At 42.0% G+C, this 25,366-nt stretch overlaps 1 protein-coding gene across 1 annotated transcript; it reads left to right on the top strand.

Annotated features, from left to right (window-relative positions):
- Positions 1-22,587: 22,587 nt before the first annotated feature.
- On the top strand, positions 22,588-24,904 carry LOC123429124 (cytochrome P450 89A2-like). Its single transcript, XM_045113187.1, has 3 exons — positions 22,588-22,836; positions 22,961-23,032; positions 23,168-24,904. Exons 1-3 carry the CDS (start codon positions 22,737-22,739, stop codon positions 24,781-24,783), a joined length of 1,788 nt encoding a protein of 595 aa, XP_044969122.1. The 5' UTR covers positions 22,588-22,736; the 3' UTR covers positions 24,784-24,904.
- Positions 24,905-25,366: the final 462 nt, after the last annotated feature.

Here is a 25,366-nt window from a genome sequence, read left to right as displayed (position 1 = left end):
TTAATTAACACATCACACGAGTACAACTCCGAGTATACAAAGAGGACTTTGACGGAGCGAACAACACCTCTAGCGATCTGCTTTTCCAGGACAGGTGACAGACGCGGGGCGACAGGCGACAGGCGCGGGGGGGCACGGGGTTAACTCTGATGGCCGTCGCCGCCGCCGGCCCTACAGTTGGCGGCCGGTTCTGGGCGTTGGTTTCCGACGAGGATGAAGAAGATGACGACAGGACACAGCCGGAGGCCCCATCTCCATCGCCATCGGATTTGGTTTGTGAATCAGTTTTAGCAGGCTACTCGGAACAACAGGTGGCAAATTCGATCGATGGGTTCGTCCCTCCCTCAGACCCTGCGTCGGATGGTTTGGGAGATCACGAAGACGACAGGCTTGAGGTGCTCCGACGAGTAGTTCACCGGCGAACCTCGTCGTCCGCGCTGAGGCCATGGAAGGGTCTGATTCCTAAGGTACGTCTCCCGGCAATAACTCTTGCGGATTACATAGATAACTGGAAACGAGTTCCATTAAAAAGGAAGAACATTCCAACGTGGTGAGTACAAGGTCGCCGGCGACATTACCGGTAGAATCGGATCTCGGGATCCGAGATACACGAGACATACGTTTGAATTTGCTACTCGGTCGCGACGGGTCGGTACCTGCAAATCCTGGGCCCGTGTCAACTGGGTATATGGCCCAGCTGATCACGACACATAACCCAAAACTTTGCCCAGGCGGGTCGTATACAGCTTCGTTACGGAAGTCTGATTGTGGGACTCCTTCTAACGTTGTTTACCATCTCGATCAGGGCGATAGGGTTGCTGACGAGCAAAAAGCAACAGGCTGCGACAGGACAGGATCGCATCCTGGTTTCCCATCTCGATCGGGGCGAGAGCGGCGCGTTCCTGCACTCGGCTCCTCGCATCCTGGTTTCCCATCTCGATTGGGGCGAGCGCGACACGTTCTTGCGCTCTCCTCGATGGCTGCACATGATTCGGGCCATCCTCCTGTGCCGGATCCTTTTGCTGCTGCTAATCCAATGGGGGGGAACCAAGCTCCAACAAACCGTCCTGCCGGCGGTGGGTTTGGTTCGACCGGAGCACAGCCGCAGACACGTGGTGGCTCTGGTGGTGGTACTGGCCGAGCAGGTTCCGGTTATGGTCCAACTCGCGGAGGCGGTGGGTACTAGGGATACAGGAACTTTGGGCACAATTGGAACGACGGTTATGGAACGCCGGAGGAGGTCCAGGGGGGAGTTGCTAATCAGTGGCACCGACGCTTTCAGCCTCCGGAAGGTAATTTTGTCGAAGGTGCCAGGGGGTTCTAATTATAGACCGCGTAGCGGTGGCGGAGGTCGTTCTTTTGGGCGGAATAATTCTATGCCCAAGTGGAAAGAAATAACACCGACGGCAGCTGATGGAGTTGTTGTCAATAACACCGGTCCTAGTTTGACTACAGAGGCTACAGCGTGTAAGTCAGGTGAGGACAGAGAACTGGCGTGGGCCAATAAGGCGGGTCGTAAGTAGGAGAAGCTAACATGTTACAGATGCGGAGTTCCTGGTCACTTATTAATATTTAGAAAATCATTGTGTACGCAATAATATTGTGTATGAATTGATTCATAAATTCAAAATTTATTAAATATAATGTCCAAGCAATAGGATATTGGACATCGCACTACATGTAATAGTACAAGTATAGGCTAACGATATTTTGGGAATAATCACGATATTGCATGAGGTCTCCTCTATTATTAAAAAAATTAGTTACACAAACATATCATAGGCGACAAAGAATTGATCATTCTTTTATTGCACTATATTTGTGGTTCTCCTTCTGATGAAAATTTGAAAACATCATTTACCAGAATATTTTCTGGTTGTATATTTGCAAATTTTCAAATATCCCAATGAACTTATCAGCCTTTCGAATAAATTTGTGATGTGGTTTGACCATATATTTGAGGGTTTTGTAATCATAGGTACGATATTTATATAACCACACATTTGACAAACTTGAGAGTTTTCTTTTTAATCGTTAGAAAACGACATATTCCCTGTAAAGAGTAAATTCTATCTTTGGTTGTCTTTTAGCCTCCACTTTACTTTGAATTCATCATGGTCCATGCAAAATGGTAGTACCATCATAAGGAGATGTAAAGTGTATCAAGGGCTTTTCAACCGGATCTGCATAGGAAAATATTTGATTATGAGATCTCAACTTGAAGTTGATTAAGGTGACAAAATTGTTAGCCGTGATAGGACTTGATGTCTTTGAAAAATGAATGGGAGATCATTCGCGATGTGCTCATGGGAGCATATTTCTCTTAAGCGAATATTCAAGGTGAATCTATATTCATCCATTGTGTATTTAGTTTGAGAACCAAGTGAAGTTGGTGACATATAAAATGCATATGTGCATCAATAGAATAGCCATGTGTTACATGAAATGATCATGCATTATTTAATTAACTTCTTGGAGTAAAATAAAATATATGGATGAAATAATCTTGTTGAGCAATATCCGCTAATGTGATGCTCGGTGAATCATGGGGTGTAAACCTTCAATGTAGTGCATGCGATGAAATCGTTGCTAATGTTTTGGACTTCATTCTTGAGGAAGTGTATGATTTTAGAGTCACTGCCAAAACATATAGACTTTGCATGTTTAACATTGGTTTGTCACTATGAAAGTATCATCACAATGTCATGTTGACATTGCAGAAGTCCTTAGGAACACTTGCTATAAATTATAGTATCCATCTTGATGGACGGACGACACTATAATTAGAAATAGTGACATAGGCTCGACTGCCATGTATGTTACCAATGTAATAGAAGGAAATCACAAGTAAATGCAAATATTTACGTAATTTCTATGACATATTCAAGCAAAATGAGGCTTGATTAATTGATATTAGCACAAAATACCATTTTGGCATATAGCAAGTGTGCAAAACAATATCTACTATGAGAGTAAATCATTTAGTGAACAACAACGAATGTTTCGAAGGAGCAAATTCTAGTACAGTTGATGCCTTATAGCCATATGTGTAGAGCTCAATTTATATAGGATAACACTTTGAAGATAATCACCAATATGGTGTAGATCTCGTAGTAATAGAAAACATAGTCTGACTATTGTCAGTAGATGTTCATCATTCTATTACCTTATGTTATCTATTTTTAAGAAAATCACTATGAAGGTAGTCATGTGTCAGAATGACATGATGTAGACCTTGCAGTAATAATGGATAGTCTACAAAATTTTGCAGTAGATGCCAATATTACCTTATGATTTCTTGAGGTAGTCATATCTAATATTAATATTTGGAAGAGCACTTCGAAGGTAGTCATCTTGTTAAAATGACAAGACGTAGACTTTATAGTAGTGATGGATAATCTGCAAATTGTCACTAGTGGAAAACGGGCCTTTGGCCGGGACCCTTTAGTCCCGGCCTGCCTCTGTGCCGGGACTAAAGGCCCGGCCACGTCGCCCCAATTCTCAATGCCTCCCTCGAGGCTTTAGTCCCGGCCCGTAAGGAGCCTTTAGTCCCGATTCGTGTCCCAAACCGGGACTAGAGGGCTACGCTGCGGGCAGTGGTGGTGGCAACCGTTCGTATCCCCCTTTAGTCCCGGTTGGTGGCTCAACCCGGCACTAAAGGACTAACACGTGGCCCGCCGTAGTGGTGGAAACCATTGGTATACCTCTTTAGTCCCGGTTGGTGGCTCAACCCGGGACTAAAGACCCAAACGGTTTGCATCCCGCGTCGTTTCGGGCGATGAAAAGCACGAAACGAAGCAGAGTCGTCATTTCTCTGTTTCTTCTTCTCTCTCGCTCTCCCTCTCTGTTCTTCTCCTCTCTTCTTCCCTTCTCTTATTCCACCATGCCAACTCGCTTTCATAAGGTTCTCGCACATGGCACGACCATGCTCGATGTCGTGTACACGAACGAGAGCAGGGAGGTGTCGTTTTTTCTTGAACAGTTGAAGGAAAAATGGATTGACGACGCAATGGATCATGAGAAGTTCTTGGGGCTTGATCTGGAGTACACGGCCGATCAACGCGGTGTTGCCGTCATCCAACTATGCTTCGCACGCCATGTCTTGATCTTCCAATGGGCGAGGTAAGTTTTGAGGCTTTCTTTGATCCAAGATAATGACATTGTAAGTTTATTTGTTTTAATCATAGTTGGTTCCGTTCAAATAGTTATACTGAAAAAATTTTGATTAGTTGAAGGGGAACACAATCTAATTGGAATAGTGTTCCATAATCTGAAAAATCGTATTAGAATCAACTAGTGTTTAATATGTTCCATTGGAATCATAGTTGGTTCCCTTCAAATAGTTGTAGTGAAACAATTTTGATTAGTTGAAGGGGAACACAATCTGATTGGAATAGTGTTCCATAATCTGAAAAATCATATTAGAATCAACTAGTGTTTAATATGTTCCATTGGAATCATAGTTGGTTCGCTTCAAATAGTTGTAGTGAAACAATTTTGATTAGTTGAAGGGAACACAGTATGATTGGAATAGTGTTCCACAATCTGAAAAATCTGATTGGTTCAATATGTTCCATTGAAATCATAGTTGTAGTGATACAATTTTATGCGGTGTTCTTTGATCCAAGGTTATGCAAATTTCATATAGCTGGTGATCTCTCTAGGTTCCATTGGATAGCAATATGATATGTCATAGTCATGAAAATTGCATATAGCTAGTGATCTCTCTAGGTTCCATTGGATAGCTATAGTGATCTCTCTAGGTTCCATTGCATATGTTCTATTTGAATCCTAAAGATAATTTTCTCTTTAGTTGTAGTGAAACATGTTTCCTTATTGCAGCAGTATGTAACATTTGTTCCATTTTAATTTGTTTCTGTTGCAGGAGTGACAAGCATTGTCCAGAACTCATGGACTTCCTTCACAGGGGCATCACTTTTGCTACCGTTGACATAAGGAATGACAAGCTGAAGATGAGGTACAGCTTCGGTATTGAGATACCAACTGGTTGCCTCGTTGATCTCCAAACGGTATTCAGGCTTCGACATGACAGGACTTCGATGGCTCATATGGCAGTTGCCTTGATCAACGAGGAATATGGTGATATGAAGACCAGTTTCCCAAAGTCTCAGCACAAACTTTGGGAGAAGGCCCCACTTGATCCTATCAACATTGAGTATGGAGCAAAAGATGCATATGTTTCATACGAGTTGTACCGCAAGATTTGAGTCGTCAACTATGGCCAGCGTCACCTCCAGGAAGGTGGACATTCTGATTCAGACGATTCAGACGAGTAGTGTTCTGAACGTCGAACACTTGTATCTATATCTATGGTAGCTATTATTATGTACTATTTGGACTAGTATCATGTACTGCTTGGACCAATTTATATATGTCTAGTTTCTGTTTGTGCCATTATAGTTTCCAAATTTGAATGGTTTAGCCCTTTCTAACTTCATTTTCTACTTTTGAATAGTTTAGCCCTTTCTAACTTCATGGTATCATGCATTTCGACCACATATATATACAAAAAGTCTTCAGTTCGAATAAATTCAAAAAATGAAATCCCTTTTGTAACAGATCTATTTTTGATTAAAACAGTCATTTAAAAATGAAAGACCATTAGTCCCACGTGGCGTGCCGCGGAACCACTTTTGTTGTGGGGGTCGCTTTTCCTTCTTCTCCTTGTGCTAGATATTTGTTATGCATTAGGGAAAGAAGGAATAGCAACCATCATCGACGGTCAAAAAATAAGTAAATGCACGAAGAATACCAAATGAAGTCAGAAATTGTTGAAATTTTGTGATGTGCCTTAGAATGGTGCATTTTGAACACAAAAAGTATGGAGTTCAAATAAGTTCAAAAAAATGAAATCCCTTTGTAAGAGATGAGTTCTCGTTCGAAACCCTGATACTTCGAGAGAGATTGTCCGTTTTGTTCACGAAGTGCATCCAGTTTTTGTCGTAGCCCTCTCAACTTTTTAACACATGCTATGTGGGTGAAATGATGATAGCATGCCAACTTTCAACATTTTCATAGTTCATTTGTAGTGCTTTTCAATTTCAGGGTCAACTAGGTCAAAAAAATAATAAGTAAATGCACGAAGAATACCAAATGAAGTCAGAAATTGTTGAAATTTTGTGATGTGCCTTAGAATGGTGCATTTTCAACACACACAAAGTACGGAGTTCAAATAAGTTCAAAAAAATGAAATCCCTTTGTTAGAGATGAGTTCTCGGTCGAAACCCTGATACTTCGAGAGAGATTGTCCGTTTTGTACACGAAGTGCATCCATTTTTTGTCGTAGCCCTCTCAACTTTTTAACACATGCTATGTGGCTGAAATTATGATAGCATGCCAACTTTCAACATTTTCAGAGTTCATTTGTAGTGCTTTTCAATTTCAGGGTCAACTAGGTCAAAAAAAAGTAAATGCACGAAGAATACCAAATGAAGTCAGAAATTGTTGAAATTTTGTGATGTGCCTTAGAATGGTGCATTTTGAACACACAAAAAGTATGGAGTTCAGATAAGTTCAAAAAAATGAAATCCCTGTGTAAGAGATGAGTTCTCGTTCGAAACCGTGATACTTCGAGAGAAATTGTCTGTTTTGTACACGAAGTGCATCCAGTTTTTTTCGTAGCCCTCTCAACTTTTTAACACATGCTATGTGGTTGAAATGATGAGAGCATGCCAACTTTCAATATTTTCAGAGTTCATTTGTAGTGCTTTTCAATTTCAGGGTCAACTAGGTCAAAAAAATAAGTAAATGCACGAAGATTACCAAATGAAGTTAGAAATTATTGAAATTTTGTGATGTGCCTTAGAATGGTGCATTTTGAACACACAAAAATTATGGAGTTCAAATAAGTTCAAAAAATGAAATCCCTTTGTAAGAGAAGAGTTCTCGTTCGAAACCCTAATACTTCGAGAGAGATTGTCCGTTTTGTACACAAAGTGCATCCAGTTTTTGTCGTAGCCCTCTCAACTTTTTAACACATGCTATGTGGGTGAAATGATGATAGCATGCCAACATTCAACATTTTCATAATTCATTTGTAGTGCTTTTCAATTTCAGGGTCAACTAGGTCAAAAAACAAATTAAGTAAATGCACGAAGAATACCAAATGAAGTCAGAACTTGTTGAAATTTTGTGATGTGCCTTAGAATGGTGCATTTTGAACACACAAAAAGTATGGAGTTCAGATAAGTTCAAAAAAATGAAATCCCTTTCTAAGTGATGAGTTCTCGTTCGAAACCCTGATACTTCGAGAGAGATTGTCCGTTTTGTACACGAAGTGCATCCAGTTTTTGTCGTAGCCCTCTCAACTTTTTAACACATGCTATGTGGGTGAAATGATGATAGCATGCCATCTTTCAACATTTTCAGAGTTCATTTGTAGTGCTTTTCAATTTCAGGGTAAACTAGGTCAAAAAAAATAAACAAATGCACGAAATATACCAAATGAAGTCAGAAATTGTTGAAATTTTGTGATGTGCCTTAGGATGGTGCATTTTGAACACACAAAAAGTATGGAGTTCAAATAAGTTCAAAAAAATGAAATCCCTTTCTAAGAGATGAGTTCTGTTCGAAACCCTCATACTTCGAGAGAGATTGTCCGTTTTGTACACGAAGTGCATCCAGTTTTTGTCGTAGCCCTCTCAACATTTTAACACATGCTATGTGGGTGAAATGATGATAGCATGCCAACTTTCAACATTTTCATAGTTCATTTGTAGTGCTTTTCAATTTCAGGGTCAACTAGGTCAAAAAAAATAAGTAAATGCACGAAGAATACCAAATGAAGTCAGAAATTGTTGAAATTTTGTGATGTGCCTTAGAATGGTGCATTTTGAACACACAAAAAGTATGGAGTTCAAATAAGTTCAAAAAAATGAAATCCCTTTGTAAGAGATGAGTTCTCGTTCGAAACCCTGATACTTCGAGAGAGATTGTCCGTTTTGTTCACGAAGTGCATCCAGTTTTTGTCGTAGCCCTCTCAACTTTTTAACACATGCTATGTGGGTGAAATGATGATAGCATGCCACCTTTCAACATTTTCATAGTTCATTTGTAGTGCTTTTCAATTTCAGGGTCAACTAGGTCAAAAAAATAATAAGTAAATGCACGAAGAATACCAAATGAAGTCAGAAATTGTTGAAATTTTGTGATGTGCCTTAGAATGGTGCATTTTCAACACACACAACGTACGGAGTTCAAATAAGTTCAAAAAAATGAAATCCCTTTGTTAGAGATGAGTTCTCGGTCGAAGCCCTGATACTTCGAGAGAGATTGTCCGTTTTGTACACGAAGTGCATCCAGTTTTTGTCGTAGCCCTCTCAACTTTTTAACACATGCTATGTGGCTGAAATTATGATAGCATGCCAACTTTCAACATTTTCAGAGTTCATTTGTAGTGCTTTTCAATTTCAGGGTCAACTAGGTCAAAAAAAAGTAAATGCACGAAGAATACCAAATGAAGTCAGAAATTGTTGAAATTTTGTGATGTGCCTTAGAATGGTGCATTTTGAACACACAAAAAGTATGGAGTTCAGATAAGTTCGAAAAAATGAAATCCCTTTGTAAGAGATGAGTTCTCGTTCGAAACCGTGATACTTCGAGAGAAATTGTCTGTTTTGTACACGAAGTGCATCCAGTTTTTGTCGTAGCCCTCTCAACTTTTTAACACATGCTATGTGGTTGAAATGATGAGAGCATGCCAACTTTCAATATTTTCAGAGTTCATTTGTAGTGCTTTTCAATTTCAGGGTCAACTAGGTCAAAAAAATAAGTAAATGCACGAAGATTACCAAATGAAGTTAGAAATTATTGAAATTTTGTGATGTGCCTTAGAATGGTGCATTTTGAACACACAAAAATTATGGAGTTCAAATAAGTTCAAAAAATGAAATCCCTTTGTAAGACAAGAGTTCTCGTTCGAAACCCTAATACTTCGAGAGAGATTGTCCGTTTTGTACACAAAGTGCATCCAGTTTTTGTCGTAGCCCTCTCAACTTTTTAACACATGCTATGTGGGTGAAATGATGATAGCATGCCAACATTCAACATTTTCATAATTCATTTGTAGTGCTTTTCAATTTCAGGGTCAACTAGGTCAAAAAAAAAATTAAGTAAATGCACGAAGAATACCAAATGAAGTCAGAACTTGTTGAAATTTTGTGATGTGCCTTAGAATGGTGCATTTTGAACACACAAAAAGTATGGAGTTCAGATAAGTTCAAAAAAATGAAATCCCTTTCTAAGTGATGAGTTCTCGTTCGAAACCCTGATACTTCGAGAGAGATTGTCCGTTTTGTACACGAAGTGCATCCAGTTTTTGTCGTAGCCCTCTCAACTTTTTAACACATGCTATGTGGGTGAAATGATGATAGCATGCCATCTTTCAACATTTTCAGAGTTCATTTGTAGTGCTTTTCAATTTCAGGGTAAACTAGGTCAAAAAAAATAAGTAAATGCACGAAATATACCAAATGAAGTCAGAAATTGTTGAAATTTTGTGATGTGCCTTAGGATGGTGCATTTTGAACACACAAAAAGTATGGAGTTCAAATAAGTTCAAAAAAATGAAATCCCTTTCTAAGAGATGAGTTCTGTTCGAAACCCTCATACTTCGAGAGAGATTGTCCGTTTTGTACACGAAGTGCATCCAGTTTTTGTCGTAGCCCTCTCAACATTTTAACACATGCTATGTGGGTGAAATGATGATAGCATGCCAACTTTCAACATTTTCATAGTTCATTTGTAGTGCTTTTCAATTTCAGGGTCAACTAGGTCAAAAAAAATAAGTAAATGCACGAAGAATACCAAATGAAGTCAGAAATTGTTGAAATTTTGTGATGTGCCTTAGAATGGTGCATTTTGAACACACAAAAAGTATGGAGTTCAAATAAGTTCAAAAAAATGAAATCCCTTTGTAAGAGATGAGTTCTCGTTCGAAACCCTGATACTTCGAGAGAGATTGTCCGTTTTGTTCACGAAGTGCATCCAGTTTTTGTCGTAGCCCTCTCAACTTTTTAACACATGCTATGTGGGTGAAATGATGATAGCATGCCAACTTTCAACATTTTCATAGTTCATTTGTAGTGCTTTTCAATTTCAGGGTCAACTAGGTCAAAAAAATAATAAGTAAATGCACGAAGAATACCAAATGAAGTCAGAAATTGTTGAAATTTTGTGATGTGCCTTAGAATGGTGCATTTTCAACACACACAACGTACGGAGTTCAAATAAGTTCAAAAAAATGAAATCCCTTTGTTAGAGATGAGTTCTCGGTCGAAGCCCTGATACTTCGAGAGAGATTGTCCGTTTTGTACACGAAGTGCATCCAGTTTTTGTCGTAGCCCTCTCAACTTTTTAACACATGCTATGTGGCTGAAATTATGATAGCATGCCAACTTTCAACATTTTCAGAGTTCATTTGTAGTGCTTTTCAATTTCAGGGTCAACTAGGTCAAAAAAAAGTAAATGCACGAAGAATACCAAATGAAGTCAGAAATTGTTGAAATTTTGTGATGTGCCTTAGAATGGTGCATTTTGAACACACAAAAAGTATGGAGTTCAGATAAGTTCGAAAAAATGAAATCCCTTTGTAAGAGATGAGTTCTCGTTCGAAACCGTGATACTTCGAGAGAAATTGTCTGTTTTGTACACGAAGTGCATCCAGTTTTTGTCGTAGCCCTCTCAACTTTTTAACACATGCTATGTGGTTGAAATGATGAGAGCATGCCAACTTTCAATATTTTCAGAGTTCATTTGTAGTGCTTTTCAATTTCAGGGTCAACTAGGTCAAAAAAATAAGTAAATGCACGAAGATTACCACATGAAGTTAGAAATTATTGAAATTTTGTGATGTGCCTTAGAATGGTGCATTTTGAACACACAAAAATTATGGAGTTCAAATAAGTTCAAAAAATGAAATCCCTTTGTAAGACAAGAGTTCTCGTTCGAAACCCTAATACTTCGAGAGAGATTGTCCGTTTTGTACACAAAGTGCATCCAGTTTTTGTCGTAGCCCTCTCAACTTTTTAACACATGCTATGTGGGTGAAATGATGATAGCATGCCAACATTCAACATTTTCATAATTCATTTGTAGTGCTTTTCAATTTCAGGGTCAACTAGGTCAAAAAAAAAATTAAGTAAATGCACGAAGAATACCAAATGAAGTCAGAACTTGTTGAAATTTTGTGATGTGCCTTAGAATGGTGCATTTTGAACACACAAAAAGTATGGAGTTCAGATAAGTTCAAAAAAATGAAATCCCTTTCTAAGTGATGAGTTCTCGTTCGAAACCCTCATACTTCGAGAGAGATTGTCCGTTTTGTACACGAAGTGCATCCAGTTTTTGTCGTAGCCCTCTCAACTTTTTAACACATGCTATGTGGGTGAAATGATGATAGCATGCCAACTTTCAACATTTTCAGAGTTCATTTGTAGTGCTTTTCAATTTCAGGGTAAACTAGGTCAAAAAAAATAAGTAAATGCACGAAATATACCAAATGAAGTCAGAAATTGTTGAAATTTTGTGATGTGCCTTAGGATGGTGCATTTTGAACACACAAAAATTATGGAGTTCAAATAAGTTCAAAAAAATGAAATCCCTTTCTAAGAGATGAGTTCTGTTCGAAACCCTCATACTTCGAGAGAGATTGTCCGTTTTGTACACGAAGTGCATCCAGTTTTTGTCGTAGCCCTCTCAACATTTTAACACATGCTATGTGGGTGAAATGATGATAGCATGCCAACTTTCAACATTTTCATAGTTCATTTGTAGTGCTTTTCAATTTCAGGGTCAACTAGGTCAAAAAAAATAAGTAAATGCACGAAGAATACCAAATGAAGTCAGAAATTGTTGAAATTTTGTGATGTGCCTTAGAATGGTGCATTTTGAACACACAAAAAGTATGGAGTTCAAATAAGTTCAAAAAAATGAAATCCCTTTGTAAGAGATGAGTTCTCGTTCGAAACCCTGATACTTCGAGAGAGATTGTCCGTTTTGTTCACGAAGTGCATCCAGTTTTTGTCGTAGCCCTCTCAACTTTTTAACACATGCTATGTGGGTGAAATGATGATAGCATGCCAACTTTCAACATTTTCATAGTTCATTTGTAGTGCTTTTCAATTTCAGGGTCAACTAGGTCAAAAAAATAATAACTAAATGCACGAAGAATACCAAATGAAGTCAGAAATTGTTGAAATTTTGTGATGCGCCTTAGAATGGTGCATTTTCAACACACACAACGTACGGAGTTCAAATAAGTTCAAAAAAATGAAATCCCTTTGTTAGAGATGAGTTCTCGGTCGAAGCCCTGATACTTCGAGAGAGATTGTCCGTTTTGTACACGAAGTGCATCCAGTTTTTGTCGTAGCCCTCTCAACTTTTTAACACATGCTATGTGGCTGAAATTATGATAGCATGCCAACTTTCAACATTTTCAGAGTTCATTTGTAGTGCTTTTCAATTTCAGGGTCAACTAGGTCAAAAAAAAGTAAATGCACGAAGAATACCAAATGAAGTCAGAAATTGTTGAAATTTTGTGATGTGCCTTAGAATGGTGCATTTTGAACACACAAAAAGTATGGAGTTCAGATAAGTTCAAAAAAATGAAATCCCTTTGTAAGAGATGAGTTCTCGTTCGAAACCGTGATACTTCGAGAGAAATTGTCTGTTTTGTACACGAAGTGCATCCAGTTTTTGTCGTAGCCCTCTCAACTTTTTAACACATGCTATGTGGTTGAAATGATGAGAGCATGCCAACTTTCAATATTTTCAGAGTTCATTTGTAGTGCTTTTCAATTTCAGGGTCAACTAGGTCAAAAAAATAAGTAAATGCACGAAGATTACCAAATGAAGTTAGAAATTATTGAAATTTTGTGATGTGCCTTAGAATGGTGCATTTTGAACACACGAAAATTATGGAGTTCAAATAAGTTCAAAAAATGAAATCCCTTTGTAAGAGAAGAGTTCTCGTTCGAAACCCTAATACTTCGAGAGAGATTGTCCGTTTTGTACACAAAGTGCATCCAGTTTTTGTCGTAGCCCTCTCAACTTTTTAACACATGCTATGTGGGTGAAATGATGATAGCATGCCAACATTCAACATTTTCATAATTCATTTGTAGTGCTTTTCAATTTCAGGGTCAACTAGGTCAAAAAAATAAATTAAGTAAATGCACGAAGAATACCAAATGAAGTCAGAACTTGTTGAAATTTTGTGATGTGCCTTAGAATGGTGCATTTTGAACACACAAAAAGTATGGAGTTCAGATAAGTTCAAAAAAATGAAATCCCTTTCTAAGTGATGAGTTCTCGTTCGAAACCCTCATACTTCGAGAGAGATTGTCCGTTTTGTACACGAAGTGCATCCAGTTTTTGTCGTAGCCCTCTCAACTTTTTAACACATGCTATGTGGGTGAAATGATGATAGCCTGCCAACTTTCAACATTTTCAGAGTTCATTTGTAGTGCTTTTCAATTTCAGGGTAAACTAGGTCAAAAAAAATAAGTAAATGCACGAAGAATACCAAATGAAGTCAGAAATTGTTGAAATTTTGTGATGTGCCTTAGGATGGTGCATTTTGAACACACAAAAAGTATGGAGTTCAAATAAGTTCAAAAAAATGAAATCCCTTTCTAAGAGATGAGTTCTGTTCGAAACCCTCATACTTCGAGAGAGATTGTCCGTTTTGTACACGAAGTGCATCCAGTTTTTGTCGTAGCCCTCTCAACATTTTAACACATGCTATGTGGGTGAAATGATGATAGCATGCCAACTTTCAACATTTTCATAGTTCATTTGTAGTGCTTTTCAATTTCAGGGTCAACTAGGTCAAAAAAATAAGTAAATGCACGAAGAATACCAAATGAAGTCAGAAATTGTTGAAATTTTGTGATGTGCCTTAGAATGGTGCATTTTGAACACACAAAAAGTATGGAGTTCTAATAAGTTCAAAAAAATGAAATCGCTTTGTAAGAGACGAGTTCTCGTTCGAAACCCTCATACTTCGAGAGAGATTGTCCGTTTTGTACACGAAGTGGATCCAGTTTTTGTCGTAGCCCTCTCAACTTCTTAACACATGCTATGTGGGTGAAATGATGATAGCATGCCAACTTTCAACATTTTCAGAGTTCATTTGTAGTGCTTTTCAATTTCAGGGTCAACTAGCTCAAAAAAATATGCAAAAAGAATTTTTAATAAACATAGTTTTTAATTGAAAATAAAAAAATAGATAATAGTTTGGATAGTCAAAATTATTAATTATGAAAATATAAAATAGTTTTGCATTATTTATTCAATTTCAAACACTTTTCATTATCATAGTTTTGTCAAATTCTCAAATATGCAAAAAGAATTTTTAATAAACATAGTTTTTAATTGAAAATAACAAAATACTCCCTCCTTTCCTAAATATAAGTCTTTTAAGAGATTTTACTAGGTGACTATATACGAAGCAAAATAAATGAATCTACACTCTAAAGTATGTCTATATACATCCGTATGTAGTCTCTTAGTAGAATCTCTAGAAAGACTTATATTTAGGAACGGAGGGAGTAGGTAATAGTTTGGATAGTCAAAATTATTAATTATGAAAATAGAAAAAAAATTGAAACTATATGAGAATTTATAGAGAAAATTCAATCAAATACAAAGTGTGTTCACTTTAAATTCAGATTGAATTTTCTCCATAATTTCGAATATAGTTTCAATTTTCAGTGAGTTTAGGCCCGTAAGCCTGCTTTAGAGAAGAGCTCGATGGAGAAGCTGTGACAGGGCTTATAGACAAGTGTTAGTCCCCCTCGCTGGGCGAGGTGGGACTAAACTTATCGTGCAGCCGAGGAGGGGCTTTAGTCCCGGTGCATGGCACGAACCGGGACTAAGGACCCCCTTTAGTCCTGGTTGGAGCCACGCCCCGGGACTAAAGACCCCTTTTCGGTAGGCGAGGAGGCGGGAAACGAGGGCCTTTAGTCCCGGGTCGTGGCTCCACCCGGGACTAAAGGGGTCTTTAGTCCCGGATCGAGCCACGAACCGGGACTAAAGATCCACCTATATAAGCGGGAGTTAGAAAATTCCAACCCAAATCGTCCATTTCACTTCTCCTTCCTCTTGTTCTCCTGCCCGGCGCGGCACAGCGACGAAATCGACGACGCCGTCAGGCTGCCCGCCGTCCTACTCGCCGCCGCCTGCCGTCCTCCTCGCCGTCGTTGTCGTCCTCCTCGCCGACGCCGTCCTCCTCGCCGCGCAACGCCCTCCTTGCCGTGCGCCGCCATCCTCCTCGCCGCGCGCCGCGCCGTCCTCCTCGCCGCGCGTCGTCGACACCTCTGGCCGGTAAGTCCCCCGCCCCCTCCTCCCCAACACTCCGGCCAGTAGAAGAAAAGAAGAAAAAGGAGAAGAAAAGAAGTAAAAGGAGAAGAAAAGGAGAAGAAAAGAAGAGGAGGAGAGGAGAAGAAGAGGAAAAATAGAAGAAGAGGAGAAGTAGAAGAAGAGAATAAGAAGAGGAGGAGAAGAAAAGAAGAAAAAGGGAAGGAGAAGAAAAGAAGAAAAAGGAGAAGAAAAGAAGAAAAATGAGAAGAAAAGAAGAAAAAGGAGAAGAAAAGAAGAAAAAGGGAAGAAAGGAAGAAAAAGGAGAAGAAAGGAAGAAAAAGGAGAAGAAAAGAAGAAAAAGAAAAAGATTTTTTTTGTCATTTAATTCCTATTGTTATTAGGTTTGTGCTAGATTATTAGGGTTAGTAATATTTAGAATTAGGTTAGGGTTACAAGAAGAAGAAATATGAACAAAAATAAGAAAATAAGATTAGGAAAAATGAAAATAAGAAGAGGAGGAGAAGAAAAGAAGAAAAAGGAGAATAAGAAGAGGAGGAGAGGAGAATAAGAGGAAAAATAGAAGAAGAGGAGAAGTAGAAGAAGAGAAAAAATTAGAAGAGGAGGAGAGGAGAAGTAGAAGAAGAGAAGAGGAGAAGTACTACAAAAAGAGGAGAAGTAGAAGTAGAAGAAGAAGTAGAAGAAGAGGAGAAATAGAAGAAGAGGAAAAATTAGTTTAGGGTTACAAGAAGAAGAAATATATTTTTTGTCATTTAATTTTGCTATTGTATAGTGTATATGCTTAAGTGTTAATAGTGTTTCTTAGATTATTGCTTAATTTTGCTATTGTATATGCTTAAGTGTTAATAGTTTAATTTTGCTATTGTATATGCTTAAGTGTTAATAGTTTATTTTTAGCAAGAAAATTAATAGAACTAGTTTATTTTTTTAGTTCATTTTACGATGCCTATCCCGCATCCTCGTCGTCGACTCGGCGGAGGACACCTGCTTGATCACAGGGGCCCTGTCCGGGACTGGGCTCCGCCCGGCTGGTATTGGGAGGTGCTACCTTTCGGGGGGCGTAGGTTGGTGAGGAGCCAGCCCGTCGTTGACCCGATCCTTGTTTGGTGGCGGTCGCGTGGGCCAGTGAGGGTGTCGAGGCTTCCGGAAACCGCGGAGGTGGTACGTCACCGTGTCAGCGAGGAGGATGAGCACGTCCGTCGCTACATGGTTGCGTTGGAGGGCAGGTTCGAGCATACCTGGCAGGTTCTTCGGGGATCTCACTGGAGCTATGATCCTGTGATGGTTCCTTCTCTTTGGGTGTCCACCGCCCGCGCCGATACCCGTCGGGTGCTACGGTTCTAGATGTATCAGTGATGCTATATGTATGATAGTATTTGAGGAGTATTAGTGATAATATTCGACGATGTACGGACAAAAGAGATGATGTATTAGCTTATAATAGAATGCATGCTAATTTGAATACTACTTTATTTTATGATTTGGTTTTGCTTATTGAATGCTCAAATTGGAAAAGTACTCCTACTTTGAATACTATGCAGAAATCTAGGAGTCCCGGGTGGAGCCACGACCCGGGACTAAAGTTGTTTTGGAACGGAGATCATGATAGAATAATTCCTTTTTGGTACAAAGGTTAAGAGAATCCGTTTTTTGCAGAACTATGGATCTACATATCAGGAACCTCGAAGAGGAAGAACTTCTCGAAGATATAATCAAAGACGGCCCGACGTTGAACCAGCTGAATCTCCGTCGTCATATCTAAACCACGACGTTGGAATGGAGGTTGAGCGACACGAAGATGAAGTCGATGGGGCAGGAGATAGGTCCAATGACGGAGAAGGTGATAGCTCCACTGATGAAGAAGCCGGTGAAGAAATAATAAAGTCCGGCGAGGTATACATATGAAGTTCGACAATCACTTGTAATATGTGAAAAATATTGGAGATAGCTCTATATTGTATACATATACATTCATTTGACGAATGTTTCTCCCTCTTAGGCCTCCACATCGAGCAAAATCGCGAAACGAGGCCCGACTAGAAAGTTGGATGCACGGATGCATTACACCTTTGAGGTGATATTTCCTACGGGCGAACCCAAGCTTCCTAAGAATGCTGCTGACACATTCAAGAAGCAATGCGGAGTTCTCGTTAGGGATCACGTCCCGATCAGCGTTCGAGAGTGGAACAAGCGCAAAGGGGCAGCCAATAGTGACTATGTCGCCGAAAGGTACAAAGATAATCTTTGGAATGATCTTATGTCACATTTCAACCTGCCAGAATGTGAGAATGAAGACGCCGCAGACAAACTGAGGGCCAAAGTCAAGCAGTGGACTCTAAAGAAGATGGTCGAAGTGTTCCATAGCTGGAAGAAGAAGCTATGGAAAAACTATCTGAAGACAAAGAAAGTGCCAGTATTCGAGGGGTATCTAGCCAAGCAAGCGAATCACTGGAAGGCATTTCAAGAGTACAAGGAGTCAGAAGATGCCCAGGCATTATCAGAAAAGAACAAGATAAATGCCGACAAGAAGAAATATCACCACAAGCTGGGGCCAGGGGGCTATGAGACTGCCATCCCAAAGTGGGATAAGAAAGAGCAAGATCTGATAGATAAAGGCATCGTACCTGAACCACTCCGTGATGAGTGGGAATTGAGAGCAAGAAATTGGTTCCTTGTGCATGGTGGGTCGTACGACGAAAAAATAGGGGACCTCATCTGCAATGACGGTCTTAGGATACCCAGGGAGAATTGGAAAAGGATGAAAAAGAAGGAACCCGAGCCCCGCCCGGAATACACCGAGAAGTTAATAGCATGGGCAAAAGACTTCATAACCCTTCCATCACAGTATGACTTACACTATAAGCCTGATGACTATACACGCACATTGCAGAAGGAAGTGAAAAAGAGCAGCTAACGTGCAAGTGCAAGTGGGAGCAAATCAAGTTCAACTACAAGCAAGAAAAAATCAGACGTTCCTCAGCTTGGACAACAGGCCAAACAGTCAATCCCACCCCTCAAGGTGTTAACCGAGAATGTTCCCCCTCCGGTGCAGGGGCAAGCTTTTGAAAGAGCAAAGGAGTTGGCGGCTGAATGTGGTATCTCGGTTGAAGATTTGCTGGCTTCCCAAGACGACAGGATACCCAAGGCTGTGATAGCCCCTAAGCCACAGTTTGTCATGGGAGAGCCTTTGGTCAGCAAAGATGATCTTCCAACAAATATGCGTTACTTGCATCAATGGTACTTAACTCAATCAAAGAATGGAAGAACGATGATCGTGCTGAGTGTCCCACGGGAGTACTACGGCCGCTCCGAAGAAATCCATATCGACTTTGATGAACTCTTCCAGATGTACAATGGCGACGCCCTCGACAAATCGCTTATGAGTTGCTATTGTCTGTAAGTTTTTCAATTCGTTGTCTACATATAACTTGTTTAGTTATTTCAATTCATTGTCTATATATAACTTGTACTCTATTATGCAGAATGAAGATTCTGGATTGTAAAAGTAAGACCATCCTAAATATTGGGTTTATTGACCCAGATAAAATACATATAGCGACGCTAACTGATAAACCCAAGGAGACGGAGGAGAACTTTCTAAGGTTTATAATAGATCAAAATTTCTATGACCACATTCTGTTTCCATACAACTTCAGGTGAGGGTCTTTACTCTGTTGTGTCCATTCACTTATAAGTGTAATTGATAAGTTACTGACACACACACACACACACACACACACACACACACACACACACACACACACACACATATATATATATATATATATATACATGTGCAGCTTCCATTGGATTCTGTTGGACATTCAAATTGATAAGGGAAGAGTTGAGGCCTTCGACCCATTATCGAGACCCTTGGAACAGTTCCAAAGCCTGCAGGACATGCTCCAAGGGTAATTTTAATCATTCTTGCGCTCTATCGGTCTCTTTCGATGATTTTCTGATATATCAATTGAAAAACTTAGCAAATCATTATCCTTGTCGGGCAGAGTTTGGAAGCGGTTCAAGTGCGTGACTCCCGGTAACTTTCCTGAGAATTTGACCTTTAGAGCGGCTCAGGTAAGTAGTACTATGATATACTTCTATTAATTTTCAATACATTTATGATGCTAGATTATTATTTTGATTATATATATTCTATTCTCGTAAAGTGCGACCAGCAGCCACGGGGAACGCATCTATGCGGATACTATGTTTGCGAGACCATTCGCATGTTTACCACTGAGCTCAAGGATCACAGATTCGACGTAAGAAATGAACATTCACACCTCTATTTTTACCAGTCATTCTTTGTTATCATGATTGATATTCATATTCATCTACTCTTCTTATAGCACACGGCCATGAGGACGAAGGTCCTACCAGAGCAACGCGCGATTGCTCTTGCAGAGAAGCTTGCGGGATTTCTGAGGACGGAAGTTATAGATGACAAAGGACGATTTAGTGTAGCTAAGGGCCATTACTGATGTTCGTCCATGTAATCGAATAAACAGGCTCTAGTCCCGATAATTCAGATCTCCATATAATTGTATATATATGCTCGCTTGTGAGATAAGTTAATCTTATATATATATGCATAATTATTTCTATTTAAATTATATGAAAACAAATTCCCGAACACCAAACGAGGCATCACGTTAATCTCCCGAACACCTAAACCCTAAAACCCTAAAACCCAAAAATAATTTCATTCAAAAAAAAAACCAAAAACCAGCAAAATCTGAAAATCTTTAGACCCGGTCCGTGTAACGAACCGGGACTAAAGGGCCTACCCCTGGGGCGCTACGAGGCGTCCACGTGGAGCACCTTTAGTCCCGGATTGTAACAGGGCCGGGACTAAAGGTTAGGCCTTTAGTCCCGGTTGGTGAACCGGGACTAAAGCCCCTTACGGGCTGGGGCTAAAGGCCCCGTCCCCACTAGTGTGTGCAGTAGATGCCATCAGGACCTTGTGACTCACAAATATGTTTTGGGATAGACACATTAATATTTAGAAGAGCACGTCGAAGGTAGTCATCTTATCAAAATGACAATAGACATAGACCTTATAGTAGTGATGGATAATCTACAAATTGTGTAGTAGATGCCAACAATACCTGGTGATTCATAAATAAAATGTGATGTAGTCATATTGAGTATGACACTTCGTAATCCTTGTTTTGAATTACAATTAAATTTGCAAGAAAACAATTGATTTTGCAAAAATTATAGTTGTTCTCCTAAAATGCATGCCTTAGGAAGTGTTTGAAATTCCGAAGGAATAAACGCACGCAAAATATTCTATTGCATTTAGTATTGCTGTGGTAATACATACGGATGCAAACCTTAATTATTTACATATTTATGTAATATATGAAAACCAGAGGACTTTAAAGTGCAGCCAACATATTTCTGTAATGTCATTCGCAAAAAGTATAATGATTAATCTGCAAAGTATTCTAAGCCTCGGGGCTCAATGGGGATATGTAAGGGATTGTTTTCCTTTATGTGGATAAGAATAAAATTGATTCGTTTAGGTCGTCACCGGGGAGATTGCTGCCTCGTGGCTGGTGCGAGGGTGCCGCGGTCAAGCGTGGGCGAGAGGTCGGGTCGTCTGGTGTTGGAGGATGGTCGCGTCTGAGGACGCACCACCGTGACTCGTGTCTTGTCCGTTGAAGCCCTCTGATGGCCATGACTAGGTTGCGCGCCGGAGAATAGCGACGCGGCCGAGGGTCGCCGTGCGCTCCGGGATGGAGGCCGGTGTTGCCTCCCGTTGTCGAGGTGTTTCGCATGGATTGAGGCCTCACCACGCCGGACGTCATTTTTACAAGTAGAAGAAACGCCTTCGCGATGTGGATGAAGGGCAATCGGCCTCTTCACGGAAATGGCCGCTAGCGTCACGCAGCCATGCTTGCCGTCGGCCTCTTCATGGATGATTTGATTAAGCGATTATGTCACCGTTTCTCCTTTGCATGGAAGGGCGCCGCGTGCTAGCCGGTAGGCCACGTTTGCGTCGGGGCTGATGGTGTCGTTTGTTATGGGACGCCGGAGTTATCGTTGCCATGTGCCGCGGTGCAACCGCCGGTCCCCATGCGTCTCTTGAGAACGCCGCCGCTCGATCCCGTTCCAATGGCGTGGGACACTCCGTCACAGATCGTTCCTATGTGCTGATCGAAAGACAAGACGAGAGAATAATGCATAGATTAGTTCATTGGTTTCAATGAAAGAGTAGTGAAGTAATCGGCTAATGCATTAAGGATTGGATCTGTGCATCTGATCGATTTTACTCTGCATGTCTGCATGTCCATCAACGACTTGCTCCGCGGGCATCAAATGATGAGGGAAAATCCTCTCAGGATAATGTAGCGATTCACGCAATCGCTGCCGCAAGCTGTGAACGCAGTGGAGCGCATGTCAACGCTGCGGCCCAAGACAGCAGTATTCGTCTCCAGAAACGTATCCATTGCTCCCATCGTCCATTCCGAGATCTTGGTTCTTCAGTTTCCAGCGCCTGTGCATAACAACCATCTCGCACACGGTTTTTTTTCGCGGTAGAGACTCTGTATTGATAACGTGTTACAATAGAACGAGATTGAATAAAAGTGAATGGACCATTAGTCCTGTTTCTATTGATTCTCAAGTATATACACATATGGAAGAGGTGCGAAGAAGAGGTGTTTGTTCGGAGGCATCCCTCCAGAACAGGTGCATGTTGGCAATAGAGAGAGAAGAGACACGACTGTTCGGGGTTGGACACATTCCTTTGCTAATACACTAACCTACTAATTAGTTTCTAACAGTTTTCGACATACCAACTCTGCAATCATAGAACCTTTACTCACAACCGGACTTCTACTACATGATCGAAACTCCCTGGTGTACCAAATACGTTCGTGCCAAATTCAGATGTTTAGCACACACAAAAAATCATGTATTTTTTTTAGTTCTTCTTTGATCTTTCATGCAAGTCTCCTCACGTGTTGGAACATGAGGTGGAGAAAGCAAGAAAAGAGAGAGAGACGAACATGATGGGGACACATCAGGTAAGAAGAGAGGTAGTCAAAAGAGGAGGCAAGATGATACATATATAGAAGATGGAATAGTCTTAGAGGAAACTGAATACTATTATACTAGGACGTCAATATCTAGCCACTGTTCCACGGCGAACGACTCGTATGCCCAAAACAAATATGCATTTCTGTAGTAGTGAGGAGCCCATGGTTCGTAGCCTTGTCTTATAAATAGCATAGGGGTAGATAGTGCTGAAGGATCAGCGGAGTTGCTGAGGCAGTACTATTACATACCCAATTGTGCAGGAGTAGAAAGGCAAGGAAGAAGAAGAAGAAGAAGAAGAAGAAGAAGAAGAAGAAGAAGAAGAAGAAGAAGAAGAGGGACGAGCAGCGATGCAGGCGTCACTCTTCCATGCTCCCCAGGTCCGGCCCACAGCCGCGCCATGGCGACAACCTTCCATGCACCTACAGCTTGCTGGACGCCGGCCACATGGTAATTAACTACACTAGTTCATTTGATAACTTGGAGGAATACAAACAAGCAAATATATATATGTGTCTGGACATGGGAAATGTGATGCGTTCTCTGAATCCTTCTTCATCCTTATCAATCGCAGGGTTGAAGCATTGTGGGGCATCGATGGAGCAGTCTCGGTTTTTGCACTCTGGAACAAGCAGTGCGTCTGCAGGTATATAATTAATATATGTGATCTGAATCTGATGGGTGCTTCTTGCTCCTCTAATGGAATGGAATGTTTCTACTTCCGGTTTTGCTAGTATTTATCAGGTCTCTTATAACTACGGATATCATATATATGTTGCAGCCCATGAGAAAAGCAGAGCTGAGTTGACCATCCCCGCTGCGTTAACAATGGGAATGGAGGGTCTGACGGCGGCCTCGTCGCCTCTCCTCATGGGCGCCATCACTCTCGTCGGGGCAGTCCTCTACCTGCTCGGCAGAGGGAGGAAGACCGCCGGAAAAGGAGAGCTGCCCCCAGGCCCGTCGACTCTGGAATTCCTGGCCATGTTCTTCAAGCTCCGACGCTCCGTCTTCCACGTCGGCCCCATCCTCCGCGAGCTGCACGCGCGCTACGGCGGCATCATCTCCGTCCGCCTCTTCAAGACGCTCGTCTTCGTCCAGGACCGCGCCATCGCGCACCGCATGCTCGTCCAGGGCGGCGCCACCTTCGCCGACCGCCCCGCCACGTTCTACGACCCGTGGCCCGTCTTCTTCACCCGCTCCATCATCACCGCGACCTACGGGCCCTACTGGCGCCGCGTGCGCCGCAACCTCGCCGAGGCGCTCAACCCGGCACGGGTCGCCCGCTTCGAGAAGGCCAGGCGGCGCACCCGCGACTCGCTTCTCGCCCGGCTTGCCTCCGCCACCGGCGACGGCGAGCCCGTCAAGGTGAGGATGATATTCCGCCGCACCATGTTCGACCTGCTCACGTACATGAGCCTCGGGTCCGGGGTCAGCACGCCGGTGCTGGACCACCTCTTCGCCCTGCAGATCAAGATGTTCAACGCCGTCATGAGCTTCCCCGTCTTCTCCTTCCTCCCGGCAATCACCAAAAAGATATTCTGGAAGCGGTGGGCGTACTACGAGGACTTGGCGAAAACACGCCAAGAGATCTTCCTCCCGCTGCTCCAGGCGAGGCGAGCCTTGCCCTCGCCATCGCCATCGCCCTCGCCCTCGCCCACCAGCAACTCCACCACCGTCGAGGAGGACAATGATCCGCCGTGCTACGCGGACACCCTCCTCGCGATGCGCCTGCCGGACGAAGGCGACCGCGCCTTAACCGACGCGGAGATCACCACGCTCACCGCGGAGGTCATGGTCGCCGGCACGGACACCACGGCCACCTTGTTCGAGTGGATCATGGCGGAGCTGGTGAACCACCCAGACGTGCAAGCCAAGCTCTACGACGAGGTGAGGGGCGAGGGGGAGCTCAAGGAAGGCGACCTCCGCGGGATGCGGTACCTCAAGGCCGTCGTGCTCGAGGGCATGCGGATGCACCCCGGAGCGCACCTGATTTTCACCCACAGGGCCATGGAAGACACGGACATCGGCGACTACACGGTGCCCAAGGACGCCCAGGTCCACTTCCTCGTCGCCGACTACGGGCTCGACGAGTCGGTGTGGACGGAGCCACACGAGTTCCGGCCGGAGCGGTTCCTGGACGGCGGCGAGGGCTGCGGCGTGGACGTCACGGGGAGCAGGGAGGTCAAGATGATGCCTTTCGGCGCCGGACGCCGGTTGTGCCCCGGCTACTCCCTCGCCACCCTGCACTTGGAGTACTTCGTCGGCACCCTCATCAAGGAGTTCCAGTGGCTGCCGGCGGTTCAAGGACAAAAGGTCGACATGACTGAGGATTTGGATACCCTCATCGTCCTCAAGGACCCGCTTCGTGCTCGCCTCGTTCCGAGGACATCGAGTTAATTACATATATCAAAGAATTAATGTTGTGCGTTCGAGATGTATTTTTTTTCCCTTTGTCGTAATAATCTGCTCGAGAATTAATGTTCGACAGCTGAAGTTGTTGTTCAATAACCTTGTCGTCTGTGCGGTGTCATGAGATGATTGATACGGATATAATCATTGTTGTAGTTTGACGATCGAATATCTCATCGCATCTATCTTGCCTACCACATAGCTTCACTTTACTATTTGTTCGTCGGCGTGCTTTGTGTGTCTGTGTTGTCTGTGTGCATCTTAGATACTAAAGTGGCTGGGCACTATGGTTGTATATATGCTCTTGATGCTTCAGCCAACCACCCATCTGTACTATAAATGTCGATCCGCATGCTGCACAATGTCGAGAATCCAAAAGCAAAGTTAGGATCAGCATTTCTTAGGCCATGTACAATGTCCGTTACAGAAAGGTGTAGCTTCTTCCGGTTGTTGTTTGGGAGGATGTTGTTAAAACGGGCAGCACTGGTGATTAACACTGGTTATTTTGTCGAGATGGTCGCCGTCAGGTTAGCGGACAATGACCGTGATAGTCGATGCTGCAGGTGGCAAG

This window comes from Hordeum vulgare, chromosome 2H (genome assembly GCF_904849725.1).
Source record: "Hordeum vulgare subsp. vulgare chromosome 2H, MorexV3_pseudomolecules_assembly, whole genome shotgun sequence".
Taxonomy (NCBI): Eukaryota; Viridiplantae; Streptophyta; class Magnoliopsida; order Poales; family Poaceae; genus Hordeum; species Hordeum vulgare.
Note: the sequence above shows the minus strand (reverse complement) of the source record. Positions and strands in the feature narration are given on the sequence as shown.

Bases quoted from the DNA above. Each gene is read 5' to 3' on its own strand.
- LOC123429124 (XM_045113187.1), top strand. From the start codon at position 22,737: ATGCAGGCGTCACTCTTCCATGCTCCCCAGGTCCGGCCCACAGCCGCG. The intron at 22,837-22,960 runs GTAATTAACTAC...TATCAATCGCAG, and splicing joins TGCTGGACGCCGGCCACATG to GGTTGAAGCATTGTGGGGCA. The intron at 23,033-23,167 runs GTATATAATTAA...TATATGTTGCAG, and splicing joins AACAAGCAGTGCGTCTGCAG to CCCATGAGAAAAGCAGAGCT.